The sequence below is a fragment of the Aegilops tauschii genome, chromosome 6 (genome assembly GCF_002575655.3).
Source record: "Aegilops tauschii subsp. strangulata cultivar AL8/78 chromosome 6, Aet v6.0, whole genome shotgun sequence".
NCBI classification, from domain to species: domain Eukaryota; kingdom Viridiplantae; phylum Streptophyta; class Magnoliopsida; order Poales; family Poaceae; genus Aegilops; species Aegilops tauschii.
The window spans coordinates 9722457-9748100 of NC_053040.3; the positions used below are offsets into that span (position 1 = coordinate 9722457).

The 25644-nt window shown below is 47.0% G+C and overlaps 1 protein-coding gene across 1 annotated transcript; it reads left to right on the forward strand.

Annotated features, from left to right (window-relative positions):
- The first annotated feature begins 13840 nt into the window (after positions 1 to 13840).
- Positions 13841 to 14395, forward strand: LOC109752306 (agamous-like MADS-box protein AGL80). The gene has a single exon (XM_020311205.1). The coding sequence runs from the start codon at positions 13841 to 13843 to the stop codon at positions 14393 to 14395; it is 555 nt and encodes a 184-aa protein (XP_020166794.1).
- The last annotated feature ends 11249 nt before the right edge of the window (positions 14396 to 25644 follow it).

The following is a 25644-nucleotide window of genomic DNA, read 5'->3' on the forward strand; positions in this document are numbered from 1 at the left end:
AAATTCAGCACTAGGCATTGATCCACCAATGGTCGACCGGATGCAGGCCACCGAATGCAGCTCGAGCCATCGTGCCCCACGGAGCACCATGTCAGCAAGGAGAAAAGGAGCATTGGCCGAGGCCAAGAACCACCATGGTTCTTCTGCAACCATACATCAGGCACGCCAACACACCCCATGGTGCCACCGCGCGTCGCCGGAGACCAGATCCGAAGCGCCCGCCACACCAACTGAAGGAGGGGGGGGGGGGTATAAATCAAAACTAGCTATCGCAACACCGCCACCAATCCACCACCACCTCCACCACAACCACTCACAACCACTCACTGCCACCACCTCTGCCCCAAGATGTACCACTATGGCCAAGATGCAACTGGATCTAGCCAGGCCAGCAAGCCACCACCAGCATCACACCTCCGTCAAACCATCACCACCAGACTCACTCCCGCCGCCTTGCTCACCAGAACCAGATCAACCCGCAGGACAAGAAGCAGGGTACCTTTAGCGAGCGCCCTGGCCAACACCACCAACTCTGGCCTCGCATGTGACTGCGCCATGGCCGAGGACATTAGAGGCAATGCCACGACCAGGGAATGACGTGTCCCGAAGGCCCAGATTGAGCCCTCCCACATGCAGCCACACAACCACTGTTGGTGTCAAAACCGGCGGATCTCGGGTACGGGGTCCCGAACTGTGTGTCTAAGGCTAATGGTAATAGGAGGCGGGGGACATAATGTTTACCCAGGTTCGGGCCCTCTCGATGGAGGTAATACCCTACTTCCTGCTTGATGGATCTTGATGATATGAGTATTACAAGAGTTGATCTACCACGAGATCGTAGAGGCTAAACCCTAGAAGCTAGCCTATGGTATGATTGTTGATGATGATGTTGTTGGTCCTACGGACTAAACCCTCCGGTTTATATAGACACCGGAGGGGGCTAGGGTTACACAGAGTCGGTTACAGAGAAGGAAATCTACACATCCGAGTATCCAAGCTTGCCTTCCACGCAAAGGAGAGTCCCATCCGGACACGGGACGAAGTCTTCAATCTTGTATCTTCATAGTCCAACAGTCAGGCCAAAGTATATAGTCCGGCTGTTCGGATACCCCCTTATCCTGGACTCCCTCAGTAGCCCCTGAACCAGGCTTCAATGACGACGAGTCTGGCGCGCAGATTGTCTTCGGCATTGCAAGGCGGGTTCCTTCTCCGAATACTTCATAGAAGATTGTGAACACGAGGATCGTGTCCGGCTCTGCAAAACAAATTCCACATAACACCGTAGAGAGAATATATTTCACAAATCTAATATGCTGACAACTTTTCACTGCGTGACATCACGCCGCGGCCCGGTCATTATTCGAACCGTTTTCTCCCTGCCTGCCACAACACGTATTGCGAGGCGGTTTTATTGGCACGTCTTATCGAAGCAGAGATCGTGTCCCCTTATCACGGGATTCTCATCAATACGGGCGTGGGTAACCCAATCGTGTTACTGGAATAACTCCACGGTTTTAGGCAAGTTCCAAACGGTCACGCGGAGGACGCTTGATATTCACCCCCTTTATAAAGAGGTCCAGACCTGTCCTTTTCTTTCCACGCCCGATCCTTCCCTTCCCTTACCTCGAGTTCCAACACCCAAGGCTCAGGCTAAGCGCTTCGGACCTTCAATCATGTCCGGATCCAACCTTCAAGGCCGGTGGCTGGCCTCTTCTGTAACAGAGGAGGATGTCAAGAAGCTTAGGGAGGCTAGGTATCTGATCGCCGAAATCTCCCACCGGCTACCTGCTCAAGGGCAGGTTATCCCTACTCCCGAACCTAGCGAGAGTGTCGTATTTGTTTCCCACTTCCTTCTAGGGCTTGGCTTTAGTCTTGATCCCTTCGTAAGAGGGCTCATGTTTTATTTTGGGCTAGATTTCCATGATCTAGCTCCAGATTCCATCCTTCACATCTCGTCGTTTATCGTCGTGTGTGAGGCCTTCCTCCACATTACCCCCACTTCGGCTTATGGCTCAAGACCTTCAATGTGAAGCCGAAGATGATCGAGGGGCGACACGCAGAGTGCGGAGGCGCTATAATAAGCAAAGGTGCCGACGCCCCATGGCCGAAGGGTTCCTTCCCGGAGGTGTCCGAATTATGGCAGTGTGAGTGGTTCTACATCATTGCCCCCCGGGGTACAAAGTGGGTGGCCGCCCCAGCCTTTCGCCCGGGCCCTCCGCCTCAACTGGCATCGTGGGTCAACAAAGGGCTGGACTGGGGGCCAATTAATGACGTGCTGACATTCCAAAGCCGCATCCGAGATCTCCTCAGGAGGGACGCCAGTCTCGTCCAGGTAATGCAAGTAATGCTGGTCCGACGGGTCCCGCCGTGCAAGTGTCGCCCTCTCCGTATGTGGGAGTTCAACCCAGAAGGACCGTGAACTATTCAATACTTCTTCGGCGTGACGCTCGAAGGGATGTATCAATTATTCTTCAGACCAAGAATAAAGTGTCCGGACACCACGGAGGATGCGGGTCTGAACTGCAACCGTCCAGATACCCAAGTAAGTAACTCTGCAACCGAACACACCATTATTGTGTCTATTATGACATTATTCTGATAAACCACCCTCGGCCAGGATTGGATAAGGAAGGCGGAGAGGATCAGGTGTTCGGCCCCTCTTCCTGAAGGCTTGCCGAATCCTGTTCTAGCCAGGATGCTGGAGCGCGCACCCTACCAAGTGCCATCAGGAGAAGATGAAGGGAGGCGCAGAGAAGCCGAGAGCGGGCTTCATGCATTACACATCCAAACCAGGGGAATTAGTACCCCCGCAAAGGAGGGTAATCGGAGAGGTGAATCGAAAATTGCCTCTCCCCATGGGAAGAAAAGGAGCGCCCCTGAAGATTTGGAAACGGAGGCTTCCAAACGAGGGAAGAAAACTTTGCCAGGGGCCCCGGCTCGGAGGGCATCCTTACCGCACAGCGCCCGCAAGGGGGCCAACCATCAACCGAGCCGTAAGTGAACAAAGGCACTTTGATAAATATATCCTTTTTTCCTCTCCGAGAATAACGACCAGGACACATGCTTTACAGTCCGGCTCCTAGCCCTTCTCAACAAAGTTTGTCTTCGGGGGATCTTCTTCCGGAGATGATGGAGAGCGAGACGCCTTCTCCTGCTTCCCTGCATCATGAGATGGACAACCCCGAGGTGTCGTCGCGGAGGATTTCTCCTGATCCGCCAAGGCCGGAAGGTAACTCTTCGGCCGCCCGAAGTCCAGAGTGTCCGGCTCCCAAAGAGAGCAGCAGAAAGAGCCCGGGATTGTTCGGTGCCCATCCGGACACATTAATGGGTCTTTTAGAGCAATCGGCTATCTCAGAGGCACATCGTACCTTAATGGGTACGTTGATTGAGAGGATTTCATCCGCTAAGAGCGGGTTAAATGAAGCTTTTACAAGCCTGCTAAGAGGCTTTGAGCTACGCAAAGTAATATATATACTTTTGACTGTACCGCACATGATAGGTGTGCTCTGTATAGATAGTAGCCCCTGAGACTCTGGTTGCCGACCAGCGGCGAACAGAGGATCATAGTCCCAGGTAATGACCGCACTGCTATCATGTGCAGACAGCTGAAGGTCCGGCGGCTGACCGGACTGCTGATTTTGCCGAACTGAGGCGGCAGCTTGATGCGGCCGACGCCGACATCGTGCTTGTGAACAAGCAGCTTGACGAGGCGCAAGGTATGTATTTTTAGGTGATTAGCAAATATTAAGAGGAGCATGATGCTAGTATCTATAATATGCTTTGATTGCAGATGGAGCTGCTGCCGTGGAGATCCTGCGGGCGGAACTTGCCCGAGCCAAGGAGCAAGCGAGAAGAAGTGATGCGGCTGCCCTAAAGGAAGCCGAAGAGTTAAAGGCCGAAAAGGCTGCTCGTCGCTAGAGCGAAGAGAAAGTAGCCAATATGGCTCTTGAGCTGCAAAATGCCGCCAGCCGCTATGAGCTCCTCGAGAGGGAGAACCAGACGAAAGTGGCTGACTTGAAGAAGGCCTTAGAAGCAGCCAAGGAAGCGCGCTCGGGAATCAGAGCGGCGCGGGAGGAGCTTCGCCAAGCCGGAGATATCACGGCTGGGAAGCCATTCTTATTACGGACGAAGTTCGGCGATCCGAAGTATGCCCTCTGGATAAATTATGGAGTGCTGCAGACGCATACCTGGATTTAGCGAAGAGTGCTGCTGATGCGACTGAATACTTCAAAGATCAAAAGGATCATGAGGTGGAAAAGTTGTTTTGGTCGCAGTTCAGTGCTCCAAAGCGTCCGCTGCTGTTAAATGAACAAATGGCCGGGTGGGCCGAACTCCATAGGTTGTCCGGGCTTGCCATGAGATATGTCGTGGATCATCTTTGGCCGAAGGAGCCGAGTCCGGAAAGTTATTTTGGTTTAGTGCAATGATTTCTTCGTGCTATGCCGCATATCGACGCTATAAAGAGGTCGGCATGCATAGAGGGTGCGCGGATGGCTCTTGCCCGTGTTAAGACATACTGGGCAGAGATGGAGGCCACTGCCATTGCAACCGGGGGTCCGACCGGAGGCCAGGACTCGCCCGAGCACTATTTTTGAAGAAGTCCTAGAAGGTGCCCGTGTAATAGAGGCTCAGTGCTCCAAAAGTACCATGTTCTAATGACAGGTATCTTGATTGTGAAAACAATGCTATTTTGATTATAAAGGCTATTTTATACTTTTGCCCGTAAAGTATTAAGTGCCTCCTGTGCGGCCGTTTATGTATATATGTATATAACCTGAAAGATAGCAGTCGTCGGCTTCAGCCCCCACACATATAATGCGGGGGGTGTTCGGTAAAACGCATAATCACACTTAATCCAACGTCTTGGTCCGTTTGAGGAGGTGATAGCGCGGCGAACAAGGCAATCGGACTATATTGCTGTAACACTTTCACTTAGCCATAGGAGTTTGACGGTGGGGCTACTATATAGCCCCTGGTACTTCCACGTTCATCCGAATACGGTGCGCGTATGTACGTGACCAGGAAACGGTCCTTCGTTAATGCGGAGGAATCCCGAAGATTCCGATGAGTCATCGAGTGGTTGACCAGTCTCACGCTTTATCATGGCAGTCAGGTTTCGGCTTTCTCTACTGAGGTGCTCGCCCAGATGAACCGGGGCACAATCGCAGTAGTTCTCCCGGTGGCACCTTAGCCAATAGAGCGGAACGTAAGGTATCAAAACACGGGAGCCGGGCAAACCCAACATTTGACCAAAGACATGATTCGTTGCTGATGCATATAAGGCCAAACTCGCGACGCCGAACACTCCCTAAGGTATTCGGACTTTACAACATATTCTGGGCTGAGTAACGCCCTCGATAATGACCCTAAATTTCCAGGTACATGCATTAATCTTGGCGTGACGAAATGCCAATGACGCCGGTATCCCTCTCGGTTATGTAAAGTACCGGGGGAATTGAAGCAACAAGAGACAGTAAAAAAGGTCTACGCAGGGACTTAATCTAAAAAGAAACCTTCGAATGGGCCTTGCTGCATGTCTGCGCCTTTGTCTCCGTTGTGCCGTATCCTGGAAGGGTGTAGCATGATGATCATCTGCAGAAAAGACGAAAACCCAGGTGAAAGAATCTAGTGATCGTGCGAAAAAGTTGGTTATTCTTAATGAACCATAAAAATGCAGTCTATTAATTTACTAATAGGATCAAGCCGAATTATGAGTCTTTATACGTGCGGGCAGCCCCTAGCACCACATGTGGGGGCGTGTCCGCCAACCAAGCTCAGGTTTATCTGAGCTGCTACAACTAGTGGTGCGCCGGACACGTCTAGCCGCATCCGTGGTCTTGACGACCGATCATTTATTCGAGTTGGGGAGTTGGCCTGGTTGTTAGAGCCGCCGCATATTCTGCCGCACGCCGAGAGCGCTCTATATTTCTGCTAATTGAGGTGACGCCATGTGGACCAGGCATCTTGAGTTTAAGATAAGCGTAATGCAGGACTGCGTTAAAACGGGCGAAAGCCGTTCTTCCGAGTAGTGCATGGTAGCCGCTTCGGAACGGAGCGATGCCGAAGGTTAGTACTTCGCTTCGGAAGTTGTCTGGAGAACCGAATACAACCTCTAATGTTAGAGAGCCCGTACAGCGGGCCTCTGCGCCTGGTATTACTCCTTTAAAGGTAGTAGTGCTTTGGCTAATTCTTGATGGGTCTATCCCCATTTTGCGGACAGTGTCCTGATATATCAGATTGATACTACTACCGCGGTCCATAAGGACTCGGGTGAGATGGTATCCGTTAATTATTGGGTAGAGCACCAAGGCAGCCAAACCTACATGTTGGACACTAGTCGGATGATCCCTGCGATCGAAAGAGATCGGGCAGGCCGACCATGGGCTTAGCTTGGGGGCAACGGGCTCTACAGCATAAATCATGTTTACTGTTTTGACCTCTGGTGGAAATTTCTTTTGTCCCCCAGTGTTCGGCTGGCGGGGCTCATCCGCGTCTTCACTTGGCGTCTCCTTCCCCTTGTGTTCGGCGTTTAGCTTACCGGCCTGCTTGAAGACCCAGCATTCTCTGTTGGTATGATTGCAGGTCTTTCGGGGGTGCCATGAATCTGACATAATTTGTCTAGAATCCTGTTTAGGCTGGACGGCCCATCTCTACTACCTTTGAATGGCTTCTTCTGTTGACCGGGCCAAGAGCCCCTGAATCCGGCATTGACCGCCGTACTGTCTGGGCTGTCTTCATTATTTCGACGCTTTTTTCTATTGCGTCGTGGCTTTCCGTTGCCATCCCTGACTTCGGATGTGCCTGGGTCGCTGGTACCACTGCGGGCCAACCAACTATCATCGCCCGCGCAAAAGCGGGTCATAAGGCTTGTGAGGGCTGCCATTGTCCTCGGCTTTTCCTGGCCGAGATGTCGAGCGAGCCATTTGTCCCGAACGCTATGCTTGAAAGCCGCTAAGGCTTCGGCGTCCGGGCAGTCGACGATTTGATTCTTCTTAGTGAGAAATCAGTTCCAAAGCTTTCGGGCTGACTCTCCGGGTTGTTGAATTATGTGACTTAGATCGTCTGCATCCGGAGGTCGGACATAGGTCCCTTGGAAATTAGCCCTGAAAGCATCCTCAAGTTCCTCCCAACTTCCAATTGAGTTTTCGGGAAGGCTTTTCAACCAATGCCGAGCTGGTCCTTTCAACTTGAGGGGAAGGTATTTAATGGCGTGGAGATCATCTCCGCGAGCCATGTGGATATGAAGGATAAAGTCCTCAATCCAGACCCTAGGGTCTGTCGTTCCGTCATATGCTTCTATGTTTACGGGTTTGAATCCCTCTGGAAATTCATGATCCAGCACCTCATCGGTGAAGCACAGGGGGTGTGCGGCACCCCTGTATTTGGATGCTTCCGACGGTTGTGGTGTTCGGTTTTGATTCTGAGCTGTTATTCGATCGGTATAATCGTTTGGGCGGCCCTGATCCTGTGTCGGAGCACGCTTCCTAGATCCATAGATGGACCTGGCCATACCGGCTTTTTTGTCCAGGTGCTCACGTAAATCGTGTGCTGATTTGTGTGCGGCATTATTAGCTGCTTTATCTCGGCCACGGGGTGGTCGGTCCGACCGGTCGGCCGTATTATTTTTCGGCGGCATGGGCTTTATGGCCTCGTCGTCGAATTCAGGCAGAAGCTTGCGCTTTGGGTAGCTCTTGGGGTGGCGATCACCGTCGTATTTTTCTTCAGTGTCAAGCACTTTGTTCCATCTGCGGTTGAGCGTATCCTGTGCGGCATTAAGCCTTTGCTTCTGCTTCTTCAGGCTCCTTGCAGTGGCGATAAGCACTTCGCGAAGGTCTTCTTGCTCCAACTGCTTTTCCGGGATGATGAATGCATCGTCGTCCAGACTGTTTTCCTCTCCGGAGGCGGGTTTATGAGTGTTATCTCCGCTGTCACTATGATCAAACGGCAGCCCCGGTCTATGTTCGGCGTCCCCCGGCTCTTCCTGCTCCATCGCTGGGTCCATGGGGTCGTCCGGGGTATTATTTCTTCTTGCGCTATTATAGCTATTTTTACTGTGACGGGATTTGGAGCGGCGCCGACGCCGTCGCTTTGGTTGCTTATCAAGGGGATTATCCTCCGTTGCATCCTTCTGTTTCTCACCGTCACTTTCTCTGGGTGTATCCACCATGTATATATCATATGATGAGGTGGCTGTCCAGCGCCCTGTGGGCGATGGTTCATGTTCTTCTCCGGCATCCTCGTCCATACCGTCGATGTCTTCGGAGTCGAAGTCAAGCATGTCGGTTACGTCATCGACAGTGGCTATTAAGTGGGTGGTGGGTGGGGAACGAATTTCTTCGTCGTCCGCCTCCCACTCGAGCCGGACATAGTTCGGCCGCGAGTCTCCTGACAGGGAGAGAGATCTCAATGAATTTAGCATGTCGCCCAAGGGCGAGTGCTGAAAAATATCCACGGAGGTAAACTCCATGATCGGTGCCCAATCTGATTCTATAGGCACGGATGCACGCGGTTCGGAGCCTATGGCCGAAAACAAGTCCGAGGATCCGATGACACGGGCCTCATTGAAGGCGAAGTCTGTGTTCGGCTCCATCGCCGATGAGTGTGCGGCCTCCGTGGCGGGGTCCATCCTCGCGTCCTCGGATGGCACGATCTGCTCCGGATTAAGAGCCAGGGCAGCCGCAGGCATGATCTCACGAACACCGTCCGATGGCAGATCTAAGTCATGCTCGTCGTGACTGTTCGGCACACCTGCGGTGGGCTCGAATCCGTCGAAGATCAAGTCTCCGTGGATGTTGGCCGTATAATTCAAGCTTCCAAACCTGACCTGATGGCCAGGGGCGTAGCTATCGATCTGCTCCAGATGGCCAAGCGAGTTGGCCCGCAGTGCGAAGCCGCCGAATACGAAGATCTGTCCGGGGAGGAAAACCTCACCCTGGATTGCATCATTGTAGATGATTGAAGGAGCCATCAAGCCTTATCGCGACGACACAGTGGAACTCTCAATGAAAGCACCAATGTCGGTGTCAAAACCGGCGGATCTTGGGTAGGGGGTCCCAAACTGTGCGTCTAAGGCTAATGGTAACAGGAGGCGGGGGACACAATGTTTACCCAGGTTCGGGCCCTCTCGATGGAGGTAATACCCTACTTCCTACTTGATTGATCTTGATGATATGAGTATTACAAGAGTTGATCTACCACGAGATCGTAGAGGCTAAACCCTAGAAGCTAGCCTATGGTATGATTGTTGATGATGATGTTGTTGGTCCTACGGACTAAACCCTCCGGTTTATATAGACACCGGACGGGGGCTAGGGTTACACAGAGTCGGTTACAGAAAAGGAAATCTACACATTCGAGTATCCAAGCTTGCCTTCCACGCAAAGGAGAGTCCCATCCGGACACGGGACGAAGTCTTCAATCTTGTATCTTCATAGTCCAACAGTCTGGCCAAAGTATATAGTCCGGCTGTCCGGATATCCCCTTATCCTGGACTCCCTCAGCCACCACCAAGAGCTGTCTAGAGGCGGCCCTGTCGCTGAGAGGGGTGCCGCCTCGTGAGTAGAACACGCCGGTCACCCTATGCCAGACCAACTCACGCCACCAGACCCCCGACATTCATTAGATTTGTGTTGTAACATCGACCGACCAAAGACAACTGCGCCGCCACCACCTTCCCTGGGACATGCATCCCGTGTTGTGAGAGGAGACTCCTTTGCGTGTTGCAGCCTCACAACACTCTCCTTGACATCTTCGTCCGCCTTGAGGAGGCGCTGGAGTGCCACTATGTTGGGGGGATCGTTGTTGTAGTCAGGGAGGGTGTCCGTGTAGATGAACCGAAGCATGGCTCGGAAGGTCTCGGGCTCGATGTCCTGCAAAAGTGCAGAGTGATGGAAGAGGATGAGGACTCCAGCAAGGCGCCAAAGTGTTCTACCTCGATGAGCAGGGAGCAGGCCACGCGGTGGGCTCGACGAGCATTGAAGGCCTAGCAACGGTGAAGGAGACGTCAGTCGAGGTCGCGAGCCTGGGCTCTAGTAGGTAGCCGAGTTCTTTTTATGGGAGTATAGGTAGCCGAGTTGGTAGCCTATTTTGGGGTAATCAAGCTTCTCTCCTTTGACCCTGTGACCCTCCACATGATGGTCATGCTGCGCTTGATAGGGATGTCGGTGTAATCACCGATGAACTCGGGGGACCCTCACGACATCTTCAAGTTGTGGTTGCCCTATGCCTGGACTGCGCGTGGTGGGACAGCGACACATTGTCTCTGTGCACGACAAAGGCTGTGAAGCTTACTATGAACGCCTCGTCGAGGTGGCTAGGCTGCTTTCTAACGATCTTAAGGTAGATGGTGATGAAGCGGTAGGGCACGGGGGCGTAGTAGGGTTATTGTGCGGGTAGTAGTCTAGACTCCGAAACTGGCCACCGATGGACATGACCTCCAAGTACACCACGCCCCGACGGACATCACAAAGTATTTATGTACCGAGGAGTTGATCTCGAACGCCATGATACCACTGAAGCAGTAGGGTCTTGTGGCACCGCCCCGTCATCCCATTGTGCTTATTTCGTCGTGCCGCCCTCGCTGCTCCGTGAATTTGTTCCTCGCCTCATTGACTCGTCGCTCCGAGAACCCTCACCATGTTACCGACGCCTAGAGCACAAGACAACTGGGTCATTTTCATGCTTAAGTTCCATAATTTTCACTCTACAATGATTTTTATTTTATTTTATGAGTTTTCTGAGAAACACTGGATGTCTACTCAATACCCACACCCACTAGGTGAGCTGCGCCCGACACTCTAACTCGATCTCCCTAAGGACGGACCCAAAGGTTGTATGCAATTGATCCCTCTTGGGTAGGACTAGAGGATGCATTAAAGTGATGTCCCAATGATGGGCTTCCTCAACCTAGGTCTTCGTGAGCAAGCGAGTTGGATGACCCACTTAATTAGTTTCTTTTTGAGCTTTCATACACTTATAGCTCTAGTGCATCCGTTGCATGGCAATCCCTACTCACTCACATTGATATCTATTGATGGGCATCTCCATAGCCCGTTGATACGCCTAGTTGATGTGAGACTATCTCCTTCTTTTTGTCTTCTCCACAACAACCATATTCTCTTCCACCATAGTGATATATCCATGGCTCACGCTCATGTATTGCGTGAAAGTTGAAAAAGTTTGGGAACATCGAAAGTATGAAACAATTGCTTGGCTTGTCATCGGGGTTGTGCATGATTTGAATATTTTGTGTGATGAAGATGGAGCATAGCCAGACTATATGATTTTGTAGGGATAACTTTCTTTGGCCATGTTATTTTGAGAAGACATGATTCTTTGTTAGTATGCTTGAAGTATTATTATTTTTATGTCAATATTAAACTTTTCTTTTGAATCTTATAGATCTGAATATTCTTGCCACAATAGAGAATATTACATTAATAAATATGTTAGGTAGCATTCCGCATAAAAAATTCTATTTTTATCATTTACCTACTCGAGGACGAGCAAGAATTAAGCTTGGGGATGCTTGATACGTCTCCAACGTATCTATAATTTTTGATGTATTCATGCAATGTTTATAGTATTTTACATGATTTGGTATGATTTGGTTAGAACTAACCTGGACTGACGCTGTTTTCAGCAGAACTACCGTGGTGTTGTTTTTGTGCAGAAATAGAAGTTCTCGGAATGCGCTGAAAATCTACAGAGATTTTTTTTGGAAAATATAAAAAAATACTGGAACAAAAAGTTACTGGAGGGGAGTCACGAGGGCCCCACGAGGGTGGAGGGCACCCCCTAGGGCGCGCCCCCTGCCTCGTGGACTCCCTGTGGGCCCCCTAACACGAGACCAACGCCAGCCCCTCCTATAATTCCCCAAACTTCCAAAAAGAAACCTAGATCGGGAGTTCCGCCGCCGCAAGCCTCTATAGCCACCAAAAACCAATCAGGATCCTGTTCTGGCACCCTGTCGGAGGGGGGATCCATCACCGGTGGCCATCTTCATCATCCCGGCGCTCACCATGACGAGGATGGAGTAGTTCAGCCTCGGGGCTGAGGGTATGTACCAGTAGCTATGTGTTTGATCTCTCTCTCTCTCTCTCTCTCTCTCTCGTGTTCTTGATATGGCACGATCTTGATGTACCGCGAGCTTTGCTATTATAGTTGGATCTTATGATGTTTCTCCCCCTCTACCTTCTTGTAATGGATTGAGTTTTCCCTTTGAAGTTATCTTATCGGATTGAGTCTTTAAGGATTTGAGAACACTTGATGTATTTCTTGCATGGGATACCCGTGGTGACAATGGGGTATTCTGTTGATTCACTTGATGTATGTTTTGGTGATCAACTTGCGGGTTCCGTGACCTTGGGAATCTATGCATAGGGGTTGGCACACGTTTTTGTCTTGACTCTCCGGTAGAAACTTTGGGGCCCTCTATGAAGTACTTTGTGTTGGTTTGAATAGATGAATCTGAGATTGTGTGATGCATATCGTATAATCATATCCGCGGATACTTGTGGTGACATTGGAGTATCTAGGTGACATTAGGGTTTTGGTTGATGTGTGTCTTAAGGTGTTATTTTACTACGAACTCTAGGGCTGTTTGTGACACTTATAGGAATAGCCCAATGGATTGATCGGAAAGAATAACATTGAGGTGGTTTCGTACCCTACAATAATCTCTTCGTTTGTTCTCCGCTATTAGTAACTTTGAAGTGACTCTTTGTTGCATGTTGAGGGATTGTTATATGATCTAATTATGTTATTATTGTTGAGAGAACTTGCACTAGTGAAAGTATGAACCCTAGGCCTTGTTTTGAAACATTGCAATACCGTTTGTGCTCACTTTTATCATTAGTTACCTTGCTGTTTTTATATTTTCATATTAAAAAAACCTATATCTACCATACATATTGCACTTGTATCACCATCTCTTCGCCGAACTAGTGCACCTATACAATTTACCGTTGTATTGGGTGTGTCGGGGACACAAGAGACTCTTTGTTATTTGGTTGCAGGGTTGTTTGAGAGAGACCATCTTCATCCTACGCCTCCCACGGATTGATAAACCTTAGGTCATCCACTTGAGGTAAATTTGCTAATGTCCTACAAACCTCTGCACTTGGAGGCCCAACAACGTCTACAAGAAGAAGGTTGCGTAGTAGGGATCATCCTCCACGGCTCCACTTATATATGGGGAGGTAGGGGCCTAGGCATCCAATCTTCCTATCAACATCTGTCATATGAGACATCGGTATAATACATAGCAGACATGCAGGATGAAGGGTATTATCTCATCACGAGGGACTGAACCTACCGTTCTTCTCATGTGCACCCAATCCGATCCTCTATGCATGCCACCAATGATTAAAATCCATCAGTATGCAAGTCAAGGATGGCTAGAATCTACACTAAAAATATTTTCTTAATTTAGATATAAATGAATCAATGGTCAATGGGATGATCTATATTTTGAAAAAACACCCAACTTTGGATAGAATTAAACAGAAAAAATAGTTTGGCAATACATTTTTGTAAAATAGGCATATCCTAGTAATACGATGCATGTGCCTCTTCAGAGAAACCTTCCATACATTTTCTCCCATGATTATCGAGAAAGTTCATATTGATTGACGAAATCCTCGATCTTAGGAAGTAAATCTAAATTTTTTTGCTATATACCAAAGTTACTGCTGGGCACAATTAAGTTTGGCCTCCAAATCTGTCATATCCTCCCTCATCCTAGCAGGTCCGCCACTATAAATCTACCCTACCTCCCTTGCTTTCGACTCACCCAAACTGGCAATTTTCCTTCCTTTGTAGATTTTCTCCTTAGGTGACAATGGCTCGCAAGAAGGTGGACCTCCGGTACATCCGCAATGACTCGACGCGGCTCAATACCTTGAAGAAGCGTACCAAGAACCTGATGAAGAAGGCCAGTGAGGTGGCCACATTGTGCAACGCCAAGGCCTGCGTGCTGGTGTATGGTGAGGGCACAATGGTGCCAGAGGTGTTCCCATCCCATGCCGAGGCGGTGGCTATCCTGAATCAGTTCAAGAGCATACCGGAGGTGCCACAGCTAAAGAAGACGATGGACCAGGAGACCATTCTTAGCAAGCGCCTTGTACAACTCCGACATCAGGTAGAGAAGATTAGGCGCGAGCGCGAGGACCGTGAGGCCAGGATTCTCTTGCACAAGGCCATGGTCAGCGGACACCTCCCAGGAAACATCGAGGAGCTCACAACCATGGAATGGAAGTTGGAGTTAATCCTCAAGAGCCTGGGGGAGCGCATCACGAAAAGAAGTGGGCAGCCGCCAGTCTACCAAGCCCAGGCACCATATGTCACTGGCGGCATGGACATGAGGTCTTCAATGTATCAGGCGTTGCAGCAGTAGCATGAGGGATAACTTGACATGGCGAGGTCCCAAGGGGACCCCGACACCCAGATCTACAATGGCCACAATACCGGTCTATGAATATGTAAGAAGGGAGAGGAATTCCACATGTAGCGCATGACCAGCTACATGTGCATCTCTTTTTATTTAGTTTTGGAATGGCTAATAAGATGGGTGGATTACCTGCAAAAAAATTAAGATGGATAGATGACATTGTCAATAAGATGAGGCATTTGGTTTCAGTGTTGCTCTTTTAGTAAAGGCAATTTTAGTCGTTGTTATTGTTATTATGGATCTCTTCCATGCTCTATTTGTTTTATCAGTTAGTTGCAACGTTGAGGTTGTACCTACTCTTGACGTCAACTTGTTTTGTTAAGTATATTTTTTTTGTTGACTCTTAGCACTGCATCAAGCGACCCAACTATGTAGAGTTACCTCTCGGCTTCTGCATAGCAAGATGCACACTGCCTATGCGAATCCTTAATAGTTGTCGGGAAATGAGAGCACATGTACTAAAACATTTTCACTACTACATTTCATTTTCGAAACGTGTGATTATAACATTGAGTGCTAGGATGTTGGCCTCTACACCCGCAACGTCTTGGGCATGTTTCACAATTAGGTGACTGTGTCGACCAGTTTCATCATTAATCAAGTTCCATGCCACTCCGGAGAGAGCACTGTGTTTGAGCTATACTCAAGCTACTATGAGAACCCCAAACTCTATTGGGTGCATCATGTGATGGGAGATGTGGTATATGAATGCAGTTGCCACTACTTTGAAAATGAATGGTGTGATTTGTGCACAGATAATTAGGTAGATGGTGCACCCAAATGTGTTCACTGCGATATTTTCTGGGGAGGTGGTCAAAAGCAGCAACGACAAACGTGGAAGGCGTTGTGCACCTGCTGAACTTTGGACTGAGTGAAAGGGCATTATAACTTTTTTCCCCAAAACAATTCCCACTCAGCCTATCCCACGCTCCCACCTATTGCTATTTGCAGGACCCTCAGAGGACTAGCATACAAGAGGAGAAGTGTATATAATATGCAAAATTATAACATCGCGTACCATAGTCACTCTTTATATATGTAGTCCTTTATAGAACACATCCAACTCGAAGGATTTCCATTTTCAAAGCACATGAAATAAAATGCACTGGCATGTGTCAAGTACATTATGGAGGCTGAAATGTATATAATGTGGTTGCAAATAGAAACATAACCTCGAAACATCAGTAAGTAGTAGCGCTACCGCAATCGAGCTATTTTCCTAGTGTATGCCTATTTTCTAAGTATCCTTTTTCCGGTACTCGACAAACATGTCCTTTCCCGAGTGCGAGAAATAAAATACTCGGCAACCACAAGACACATGACAAGCATGGGCCTTCGCCAAGTGGCACAAAGAAAAAAATTCGGCAAAAGAGAAAACACATGGCAAAAGTTGAATAGGGAACTTGTCAAAGCCCAGAGATATGTGCCCTTTACAGCTGCAAATGACGGCACTGTAGCGGCAAGTCGTAGTTTGCCAAGTGTCTACTGCTAGACACTCATCAAATAATTTTCTTTTCTTTTTTACATGCCAAAAATGTTTGCTGAGTACCAGTCACAGAGCACTCAGTAAACCTGTTTCTTTCTTTGGTTTCCCTTCTTTTTTCCTTCCTTTTTCCTTTCTTATCTTATCTTTTCTTTTCTTTCTTTCTTCTTGGGTCAGATTTGCGTGCAAAGTGCCACATCACCTTTTCTTCTTCTTTTGGCCATGGAATTTTTTCTACACACAATATACACTATTAGATGTAACATGTTAAAATTTGGCATTTTCTGGGTATGTTTTCTATGTTCAAGCCATTAGACGCATTTCTAGGCATTTAATGGATACAATTCAAATTTAAATTGCATGTACATGAAATTATTGCTAAAACTGGATTGAAAGGTCTAGTTGATGGTATTTATTCTATGCTTATGTCTTATATAAGGAAGTAGAAGTAGTTCCAAACACCCATGGGGCCAAGACTCAGGAACAAACATGGAGCTTTGTGGTTATTTAATTCTGAAAATATCAAACTAAGCCATAAAAAAGGAAACATTGCATGGTGTCATGATATGAGCCCTAAAGGCTCTGGTACAAACTTGATTCTTTTAGAAAAGTTGCCACATAGATTGCTTAGAGACGATACCACCTGCAAGGAAGAATCTAGGTTTTGATAAGGAAGAGGTCAGGTTTGGAGGCAAAGAACTGTTTTATCCGTTGGCCTTGAAACTTTCTCTACAGTCAGCATACACCATTAAATATAACATGTCAAAACTTACCATTTTCCCAGCTTAGTTCATTATACTTAAGCTATTAAGTGCATTTCTAGGCATTTCATGGATATAATTCATATTTGATTTGGAGGTACATAAAATAGTGGCCACAAATAGGTTGAAAAACTTGTTGATGATCACTAGTCTGTGTTTAGCCTTTATAAAAGGAAATAGAAGTTGTTGCAAACACCATCGGGCCGAGACTCGGGCACCAACATGGAGCTTAGTGGTTATTTAATTCTAAAAATTTCAAATGAAGACAGAAAAACATGCAAATTTGCATGGCGTCAAGATATGACTCCTAGAGGTTGTGGTTAAAATTTAAGCATGCTCCAAAAAAGGAAATTATTTCGTAGACTACTTCAAAACGGGACCATCTCCGAGGAAGAATCTAGGTTTTAGGATGGAATGGATCATATTTGGAGGCAATGCGACTGTTGCTTCATTCGTTGGCCTTGAAACTTTTTCTATGCTCAATACAAACCATTACATGTAGCATGCATGTCGGAATTTGCTATTTTTGGGCCCATTTGCTATATTTAATCCATTAAGTGCATTTATATGCTTTTAAACTTTTAAATATCAAATCAATTCAAACATTATGAAAAATCCTAAAAAACAGCTTATATGTAGTACATTACATTTGAAATTGTATTGAGGTATATAAGATAAAAAAATGTATTGGGTATCCAAGTTGAGCAATTTTAACCTGCTCCCTCTTACCCCCCTTTTCACATGGGAGGTTAGAAGGTAAGAGTTAATTAAACCCACTGCTTAGTGCAATCAACGGCTCATACTCTTACCTCTCATGCATGTCAAAAGGAGAGGTAAGAGGGAGCATGTTAAAAAACATCAAAGTTATTTTTTTGATGTCCTATAAAAGGAGTTGGCCGAGTGTAATACTCGGGCAAGTCATTTGTGGGTTCTGATTGGTAAGCTTGACACTCCCACTATCGTGATCTCCATTGCTTATTGCCCACAGATCTAACAACTGGCAATGACAGTGTAGGTCGAGGGTAGGTCATCTCTACCATGAATCCACCCAAGGGGGCGGGAAGGACAAAATGCCACTCGCAACAGTGAAATTGAGGGAGGGTGTTAAGAGATAAGTCTTGCAAGTTCTAGAATAGATAGTTTGTTGTAATCTCTTTGGTATGATATAAACCCAATCTAACTTATATGCCACGGATGTTCTGTAATCCTAGCGATCCTAGAGACCGATCAGCAAATGCCCTAGCGAGGTTGTCTGGCTTTTATTAATACACGACGACCCAAGACCAAAGGATAACGCCTTTGCCTGCATATTCTTTCAAAATCCATCTGCATATTTAAGAATTGTGATGTGCAATATCTTTTGCTTCCTTTGTGGGTAGGCTTTAGAACTCAAAATTATGAGGCAACTTCAAACGTATACCCACTATAATGCTCTAGAGCTTTAGGTACTGTTTCATCAATTCAAATTCAACAGGTGGTCGCATATATTATTGGGCTATGTTTTTTTGAACCATGCAGGAGGACTGCATGCATTATATTAAAGATAGAGAGAGGGAGAAATACACGACCAAACATCCATCAGAGTTACAACAAGGACAACCTAAACTACTTCAAACAAAAAGACCCACCAAAACTGTCTACAAACACCGCAAACCGAACGAAACTAATGTAATACAAAACGACCTAGACTTGCTTGTGCCCATTCAACCACGTCAATCATAATTTGATTGATGATTCCTTGAAGCGGTGTGTGTGAATTTTCAAAAATTCATCCATTTCTTTCCCTCCATATACTCCATATAATTAGTGGTACCATTGTGACAGCCTGGAATTTGCCCTTTTCTTTTTCTGAGGATTTTCTTGAATTTCTTGATTTGAATTTCTTTTCTGTGGCTATGTGGTTCCAAAACTTGGGAAGATCATGTCTTCCTAGGTTTTATAGTGGCTTGTCATCCCCAAAACCATTCCTAGCTCAAGTCATTTCCATCCTAGCCCAAATCCCAATATTCTTTTTTATTGGGAATATTCCTTTTCTGATAAAGGAATTACCCTTTTTGCCCTAGGTTGTGAAGCAACCTATATTTCCGTCACTTCAAAAATTCCCAACTAATTCTCATAAATTTTTTGGGTCATATCTTGATCAAATATGACAAAACTTTTCATTGCCATGTGCAAAAATAATCCTCCAATAATTATTTTCCTATTCTGCCCTAAATGACACTTTGTGAAGCAAGTGTTATTTATCTTTTCCCAGTTGACTCCAAACTTCTTAGACACCTTGTACTATCCATATCAATGCCCTGTGCCAAAATTCAACCTCGTTTGCCTAGTAATTATTTTTCAATGATTTTTCAAAGTTTCTGCCCAGGAAGAAACTTTGTGAAGGAAGTATATTCTAGGCATGTCCAAATGAGATGAACTTTTGCCACATCCTTTATTTGGTAAAATCATCACCCTCCACCCAATTTGAGCACATTTAACCTTTCTATGTGAGCACAGCTCCAAATCTTGGTTTCTGGTCAGATTTTCAGTTTGTGAAGCAACCATAACACGAACCTTGACTAGGACCTCCACCATGACAGACCCGAACGATTAACAAGTTGGGGAGGCATCATTGTGTCGCCATTGAGCAAAGGTGAACCCAGACGACACCAGGAGCCCGAAGCTTGCAACAACTCAATGACAGCCAAAGGGAGGATCTTGAGCATACACAACAACAGGAGGAGACCACACGAAGGGCAGCCAAAGAGAAACAGATAAAGAACACACCACCGTCAACCCCAAGCTGGGTGCACCACCACGACCACCAAACACACAACCCTCAACCACACACAACAACAGAAAGCCGTAGTTTGAGTCTCCAAGACGACACCTCCAAGGAGGTAGTGTTGTCGAGCACACAACATCATCATCCAACCCGTAGAGAACGGTCTTAGGTTTTCACCTGGAGACCATAAAAGCAGTACTGTAGGTGCCGAACTCCACAATGGCACATCCAGCAAGGAGAACAACGGTCCAAGACGCCGCTCCCATCGACATCAACATAGTTGATGCAGGGATCTCACCCGAAGTTTGAGAACATCCCTACAGCATGACGGTAGTCCACCACCACCATTGAACCCTCCACGCAACGAAGAAGCACGACGAACTACCACATCCAAGTGCATCTCATGGAGAGCATCGATGACCAAAATTCAGCACTAGGCATTGATCCACCAATGGCCGACCGGTTGAAGGCCACGAATGCAGCTCGAGCCATCGTGCCCCACGGAGCACCATGTCAGCAAGGAGAAAAGGAGCATTGACCGAGGCCAAGAACCACCATGGTTTCTTCTGCAACCATACATCAGGCACGCCAACACACCCCACGATGCCACTGCGCGTCGCCGGAGACCAGATCCGAAGCGCCCGCCACACCAACTGAAGGGGGGGGGGGTATAAATCAAAACTAGCTATCGCAGCACCGCCACCAATCCACCACCACCTCCACCACAACCACTCACAACCACTCACCGCCACCACCTCTGCCCCAAGATGTACCACTATGGCCAAGATGCGACTGGATCTAGCCAGGCCAGCAAGCCACCACCAGCAGCACACCTCCGTCAAACCATCACCACCAGACTCACTCCCGCCGCCTTGCTCTCCAGAACCAGATCAACCCGCACGACAAGAAGCAGGGTACCTTTAGCGAGCGCCCTGGCCAACACCACCGAGGCTGGCCTCGCATGTGACTGTGCCCCCATGGCCGAGGACATTAGAGGCAGTGCCACGACCAGGGAACGACGTGTCCCGAAGGCCCAGATTGAGCCCTCCCACATGCAGCCATGCATCCACCACCAAGAGCTATCTAGAGGCGGCCCTGTCGCTGAGAGGGGTGCCACCCCGTGAGTAGAACACGTCGGTCACCCTATGCCAGACCAACTCACGCCACCAGACCCCCGACCGTCATTAGATCTGTGTTGTAACATCGACCGACCAAAGACAACTACACCGCCACCACCTTCCCTGGGACATGCTGTTGGGGAACGTAGTAATTTCAAAAAAATTCCTACGCACACGCAAGATCATGGTGATGCATAGCAATGAGAGGGGAGAGTGTTGTCCACGTACCCTCGTAGACCAAAAGCGGAAGCGTTAACACAACACGGTTGATGTAGTCGTACGTCTTCATGATCCGACCGATCAAGTACCGAACGTACGGCACCTCCGAGTTCAGCACACGTTCAGCTCGATGACGTCCCTCGAACTCCGATCCAGCCGAGTGTTGAGGGAGAGTTTCGTCAGCACGACGGCGTGGTGACGATGATGATGTTCTACCGACGCAGGGCTTCGCCTAAGCACCGCTACGATATTATCGAGGTGTAATATGGTGGAGGGGGGCACCGCACACGGCTAAGAGATCAATGATCAATTGTTGTGTCTATGGGGTGCCCCCTGCCCCCGTATAAAAAGGATCAAAGGGGGGAGGTGCGGCCAGCCTTGGGGCGCGCCAGGAGGAGTCCTACTCCCACCGGGAGTAGGACTTCCCCCTTTTTCCTAGTTGGATTAGGACTTGGGAGGGGGGAAAGAGGAGAGGGAGAAGAAGGAAGGGGGGCGCCGCCCTCTTCTCCTTGTCCTATTCGGACTAGAGGGGAGGGGCGCGCGGCCCAGCCCTAGCCGCCTCTCCTCTCTTCCACCTAGGCCCACTAAGGCCCATTATGTTGCCGGGGGGTTCCGGTAACCTCCCGGTACTCCGGTAAAATCCCGATTTCACCCGGAACACTTCTGATATCCAAACATAGGCTTCCAATATATCAATCTTTATGTCTCGACCATTTCGAGACTCCTCGTCATGTCCGTGATCACATCCGGGACTCCGAACAACCTTCGGTACATCAAAACATATAAACTCATAATATAACTCTCATCGAAACGTTAAGCGTGCGGACCCTACGGGTTCGAGAACTATGTAGACATGACCGAGACATGTCTCCGTTCAAAAACCAATAGCGGAACCTGGATGCTCATACTGGCTCCCACATATTCTACGAAGATCTTTATCGGTCAGACCGCATAACAACATACGTTGTTCCCTTTGTCATCGGTATGTTACTTGCCCGAGATTCGATCGCCGGTATCTCAATACCTAGTTCAATCTCTTTACCGGCAAGTCTCTTTACTCGTTCTGTAATACATCATCTCGCAACAAACTCATTAGTTGCAATGCTTGCAAGGCTTAAGTGATGTGCATTACCGAGAGGGCCCAGAGATACCTCTCCGACAATCGGAGCGACAAATCCTAATCTTGAAATACGCCAACTCAACAAGTATCTTCGGAGACACCTGTAGAGCACCTTTATAATCACCCAATTACGTTGTGACGTTTGGTAGCACACAAAGTGTTCCTCCGGTATTCGGGAGTTGCATAATCTCATAGTCATAGGAACATGTATAAGTCATGAAGAAAGCAATAGCAACATACTAAACGATCGAGTCCTAAGCTAACGAAATGGGTCAAGTCAATCACATCATTCTCCTAATGATGTGATCCCGTTAATCAAATGACAACTCATGTCAATGGCTAGGAAACATAACCATCTTTAATCAACGAGCTAGTCAAGTAGAGGCATACTAGTGACACTCTGTTTGTCTATGTATTCACACAAGTATTATGTTTCCGGTTAATACAATTCTAGCATGAATAATAAACATTTATCATGATATAAGGTAATAAATAATAACTTTATTATTGCCTCTAGGGCATATTTCCTTCAGTCTCCCACTTGCACTAGAGTCAATAATCTAGATTACACAGTAATGATTCTTACACCCATGGAGCCTTGGTGTTGATCATGTTTTGCTCGTGGAAGAGGCTTAGTCAGCGGGTCTGCAACATTCAGATCCGTATGTATCTTGCAAATTTCTATGTCTCCCACCTGGACTAAATCCCGGATGGAATTGAAGCGTCTCTTGATGTGCTTGGTTCTCTTGTGAAATCTGGATTCCTTTGCTAAGGCAATTGCACCAGTATTGTCACAAAAGATTTTCATTGGACCCGATGCACTAGGTATGACACCTAGATCGGATATGAACTCCTTCATCCAGACTCCTTCATTTGCTGCTTCCAAAGCAGCTATGTACTCCGCTTCACACGTAGATCCCGCCACGACGCTTTGTTTAGAACTGCACCAACTGACAGCTCCACCGTTCAATGTAAACACGTATCCGGTTTGCGATTTAGAATCGTCCGGATCAGTGTCAAAGCTTGCATCGACGTAACCATTTACGATGAGCTCTTTGTCACCTCCATAAACGAGAAACATATCCTTAGTCCTTTTCAGGTATTTCAGGATGTTCTTGACCGCTGTCTAGTGATCCACTCCTGGATTACTTTGGTACCTTCCTGCTAGATTTATAGCAAGGCACACATCAGGTCTGGTACACAGCATTGCATACATGATAGAGCCTATGGCTGAAGCATAGGGAACATCTTTCATCTTCTCTCTATCTTCTGCAGTGGTCGGGCATTGAGTCTTACTCAACTTCACACCTTGTAACACAGGCAAGAACCCTTTCTTTGCTTGATCCATTTTGAACTTCTTCAAAACTTTGTCAAGGTATGTGCTTTGTGAAAGTCCAATTAAGTGTCTTGATCTATCTCTATAGATCTTGATGCCCAATATGTACGCAGCTTCACCGAGGTCTTTCATTGAAAAACTCTGATTCAAGTATCCCTTTATGCTATCCAGAAATTCTATATCATTTCCAATCAGCAATATGTCATCCACATATAATATCAGAAATCCTACAGAGCTCCCACTCACTTTCTTGTAAATACAGGCTTCTCCAAAAGTCTGTACAAAACCAAATGCTTTGATCACATTATCAAAGCATTTATTCCAACTCCGAGAGGCTTGCACCAGTCCATAAATGGATTTCTGGAGCTTGCACACTTTGTTAGCTCCCTTTGGATCGACAAAACCTTCCGGTTGCATCATATACAATTCTTCTTCCAGAAATCCATTCAGGAATGCAGTTTTGACATCCATTTTCCAAATTTCATAATCATAAAATGCGGCAATTGCTAACATGATTCAGACAGACTTAAGCATCGCTACGGGTGAGAAGGTCTCATCGTAGTCAATCCCTTGAACTTGTCGAAAACCTTCCGCAACAAGTCGAGCTTTATAGACAGTAACATTACCGTCAGCGTCAGTCTTCTTCTTGAAGATCCATTTATTTTCAATGGCTTGCCGATCATCGGGCAAGTCAACCAAAGTCCATACTTTGTTGTCATACATGGATCCCATCTCGGATTTCATGGCCTCAAGCCATTTTGCGGAATCTGGGCTCACCATCGCTTCTTCATAGTTCGTAGGTTCGTCATGGTCTAGTAACATAACCTCCAGAACAGGATTACCATACCACTCTGGTGCGGATCTTACTCTGGTTCACCTACGAGGTTCAGTAATAACTTGATCTGAAGTTTCATGATCATCATCATTAACTTCCTCACTAATTGGTGTAGGTGTCGCAGAAACCGGTTTCTATGATGAACCACTTTCCAATAAGGGAGCAGGTACAGTTACCTCATCAAGTTCTACTTTCCTCCCACTCACTTCTTTCGAGAGAAACTCCTTCTCCAGAAAAATTCCGAATTTAGCAACAAAAGTTGTGCCTTCGGATCTGTGATAGAAGGTGTACCCAACAGTCTCCTTTGGGTATTCTATGAAGACACATTTCTCCGATTTGGGTTCGAGCTTATCAGGTTGAAGTTTTTTCACATAAGCATCGCAGCCCCAAACTTTAAGAAACGACAACTTTGGTTTCTTGCCAAACCACAGTTCATAAGGCGTCGTCTCAAAGGATTTTGATGGTGCCCTATTTAACGTGAATGCGGCCGTCTCTAAAGCATAACCCCAAAATGATAGCGGTAAATCAGTAAGAGACATCATAGATCGCACCATATCTAGTAGAGTACGATTACGATGTTCGGACACACCATTACGTTGTGGTGTTCCGGGTGGCGTGAGGTGCGAAACTATTCCGCATTGTTTCAAATGAAGACCAAACTCATAACTCAAATATTCTCCTCCACGATCAGATCGTAGAAATTTTATTTTCTTGTTACGATGATTTTCAACTTCACTCTGAAATTCTTTGAACTTTTCAAATGCTTCAGACTTATGTTTCATTAAGTAGATATACCCATATCTGCTCAAATCATCTGTGAAGGTGAGAAAATAACAAAATCCGCCACGAGCCTCAATATTCATCGGACCACATACATCTGTATGTATGATTTCCAACAAATTTTTTGCTCTCTCCATAGTTCCGGAGAACGGTGTTTTAGTCATCTTGCCCATGAGGCACGGTTCGCAAGTACCAAGTGATTCATAATCAAGTGGTTCCAAAAGTCCATCAGTATGGAGTTTCTTCATGCGCTTTACACCGATATGACCTAAACGGCAGTGCCACAAATAAGTTGCACTACCATTATCAACTCTGCATCTTTTGGCTTCAATATTATGAATATGTGTATCACTACTATCGAGATTCAACAAAAATAGACCACTCTTCAAGGGTGCATGACCATAAAAGATATTACTCATATAAATAGAACAACCATTATTCTCTGATTTAAATGAATAACCGTCTCGCATCAAACAAGATCCAGATATAATGTTCATGCTTAACGCTGGCACCAAATAACAATTATTTAGGTCTAAAACTAATCCCAAAGGTAGATGTAGAGGTAGCGTGCCGACCGCGATTACATCGACTTTGGAACCATTTCCCACGCGCATCGTCACCTCGTCCTTAGCCAATCTTCGCTTAATCCGTAGCCCTTGTTTCGAGTTGCAAATATTAGCAACAGAACCAGTACCCCAGGTGCTACTGCGAGCATTAGTAAGGTACACATCAATAACATGTATATCACATATACCTTTGTTCACCTTGCCATCCTT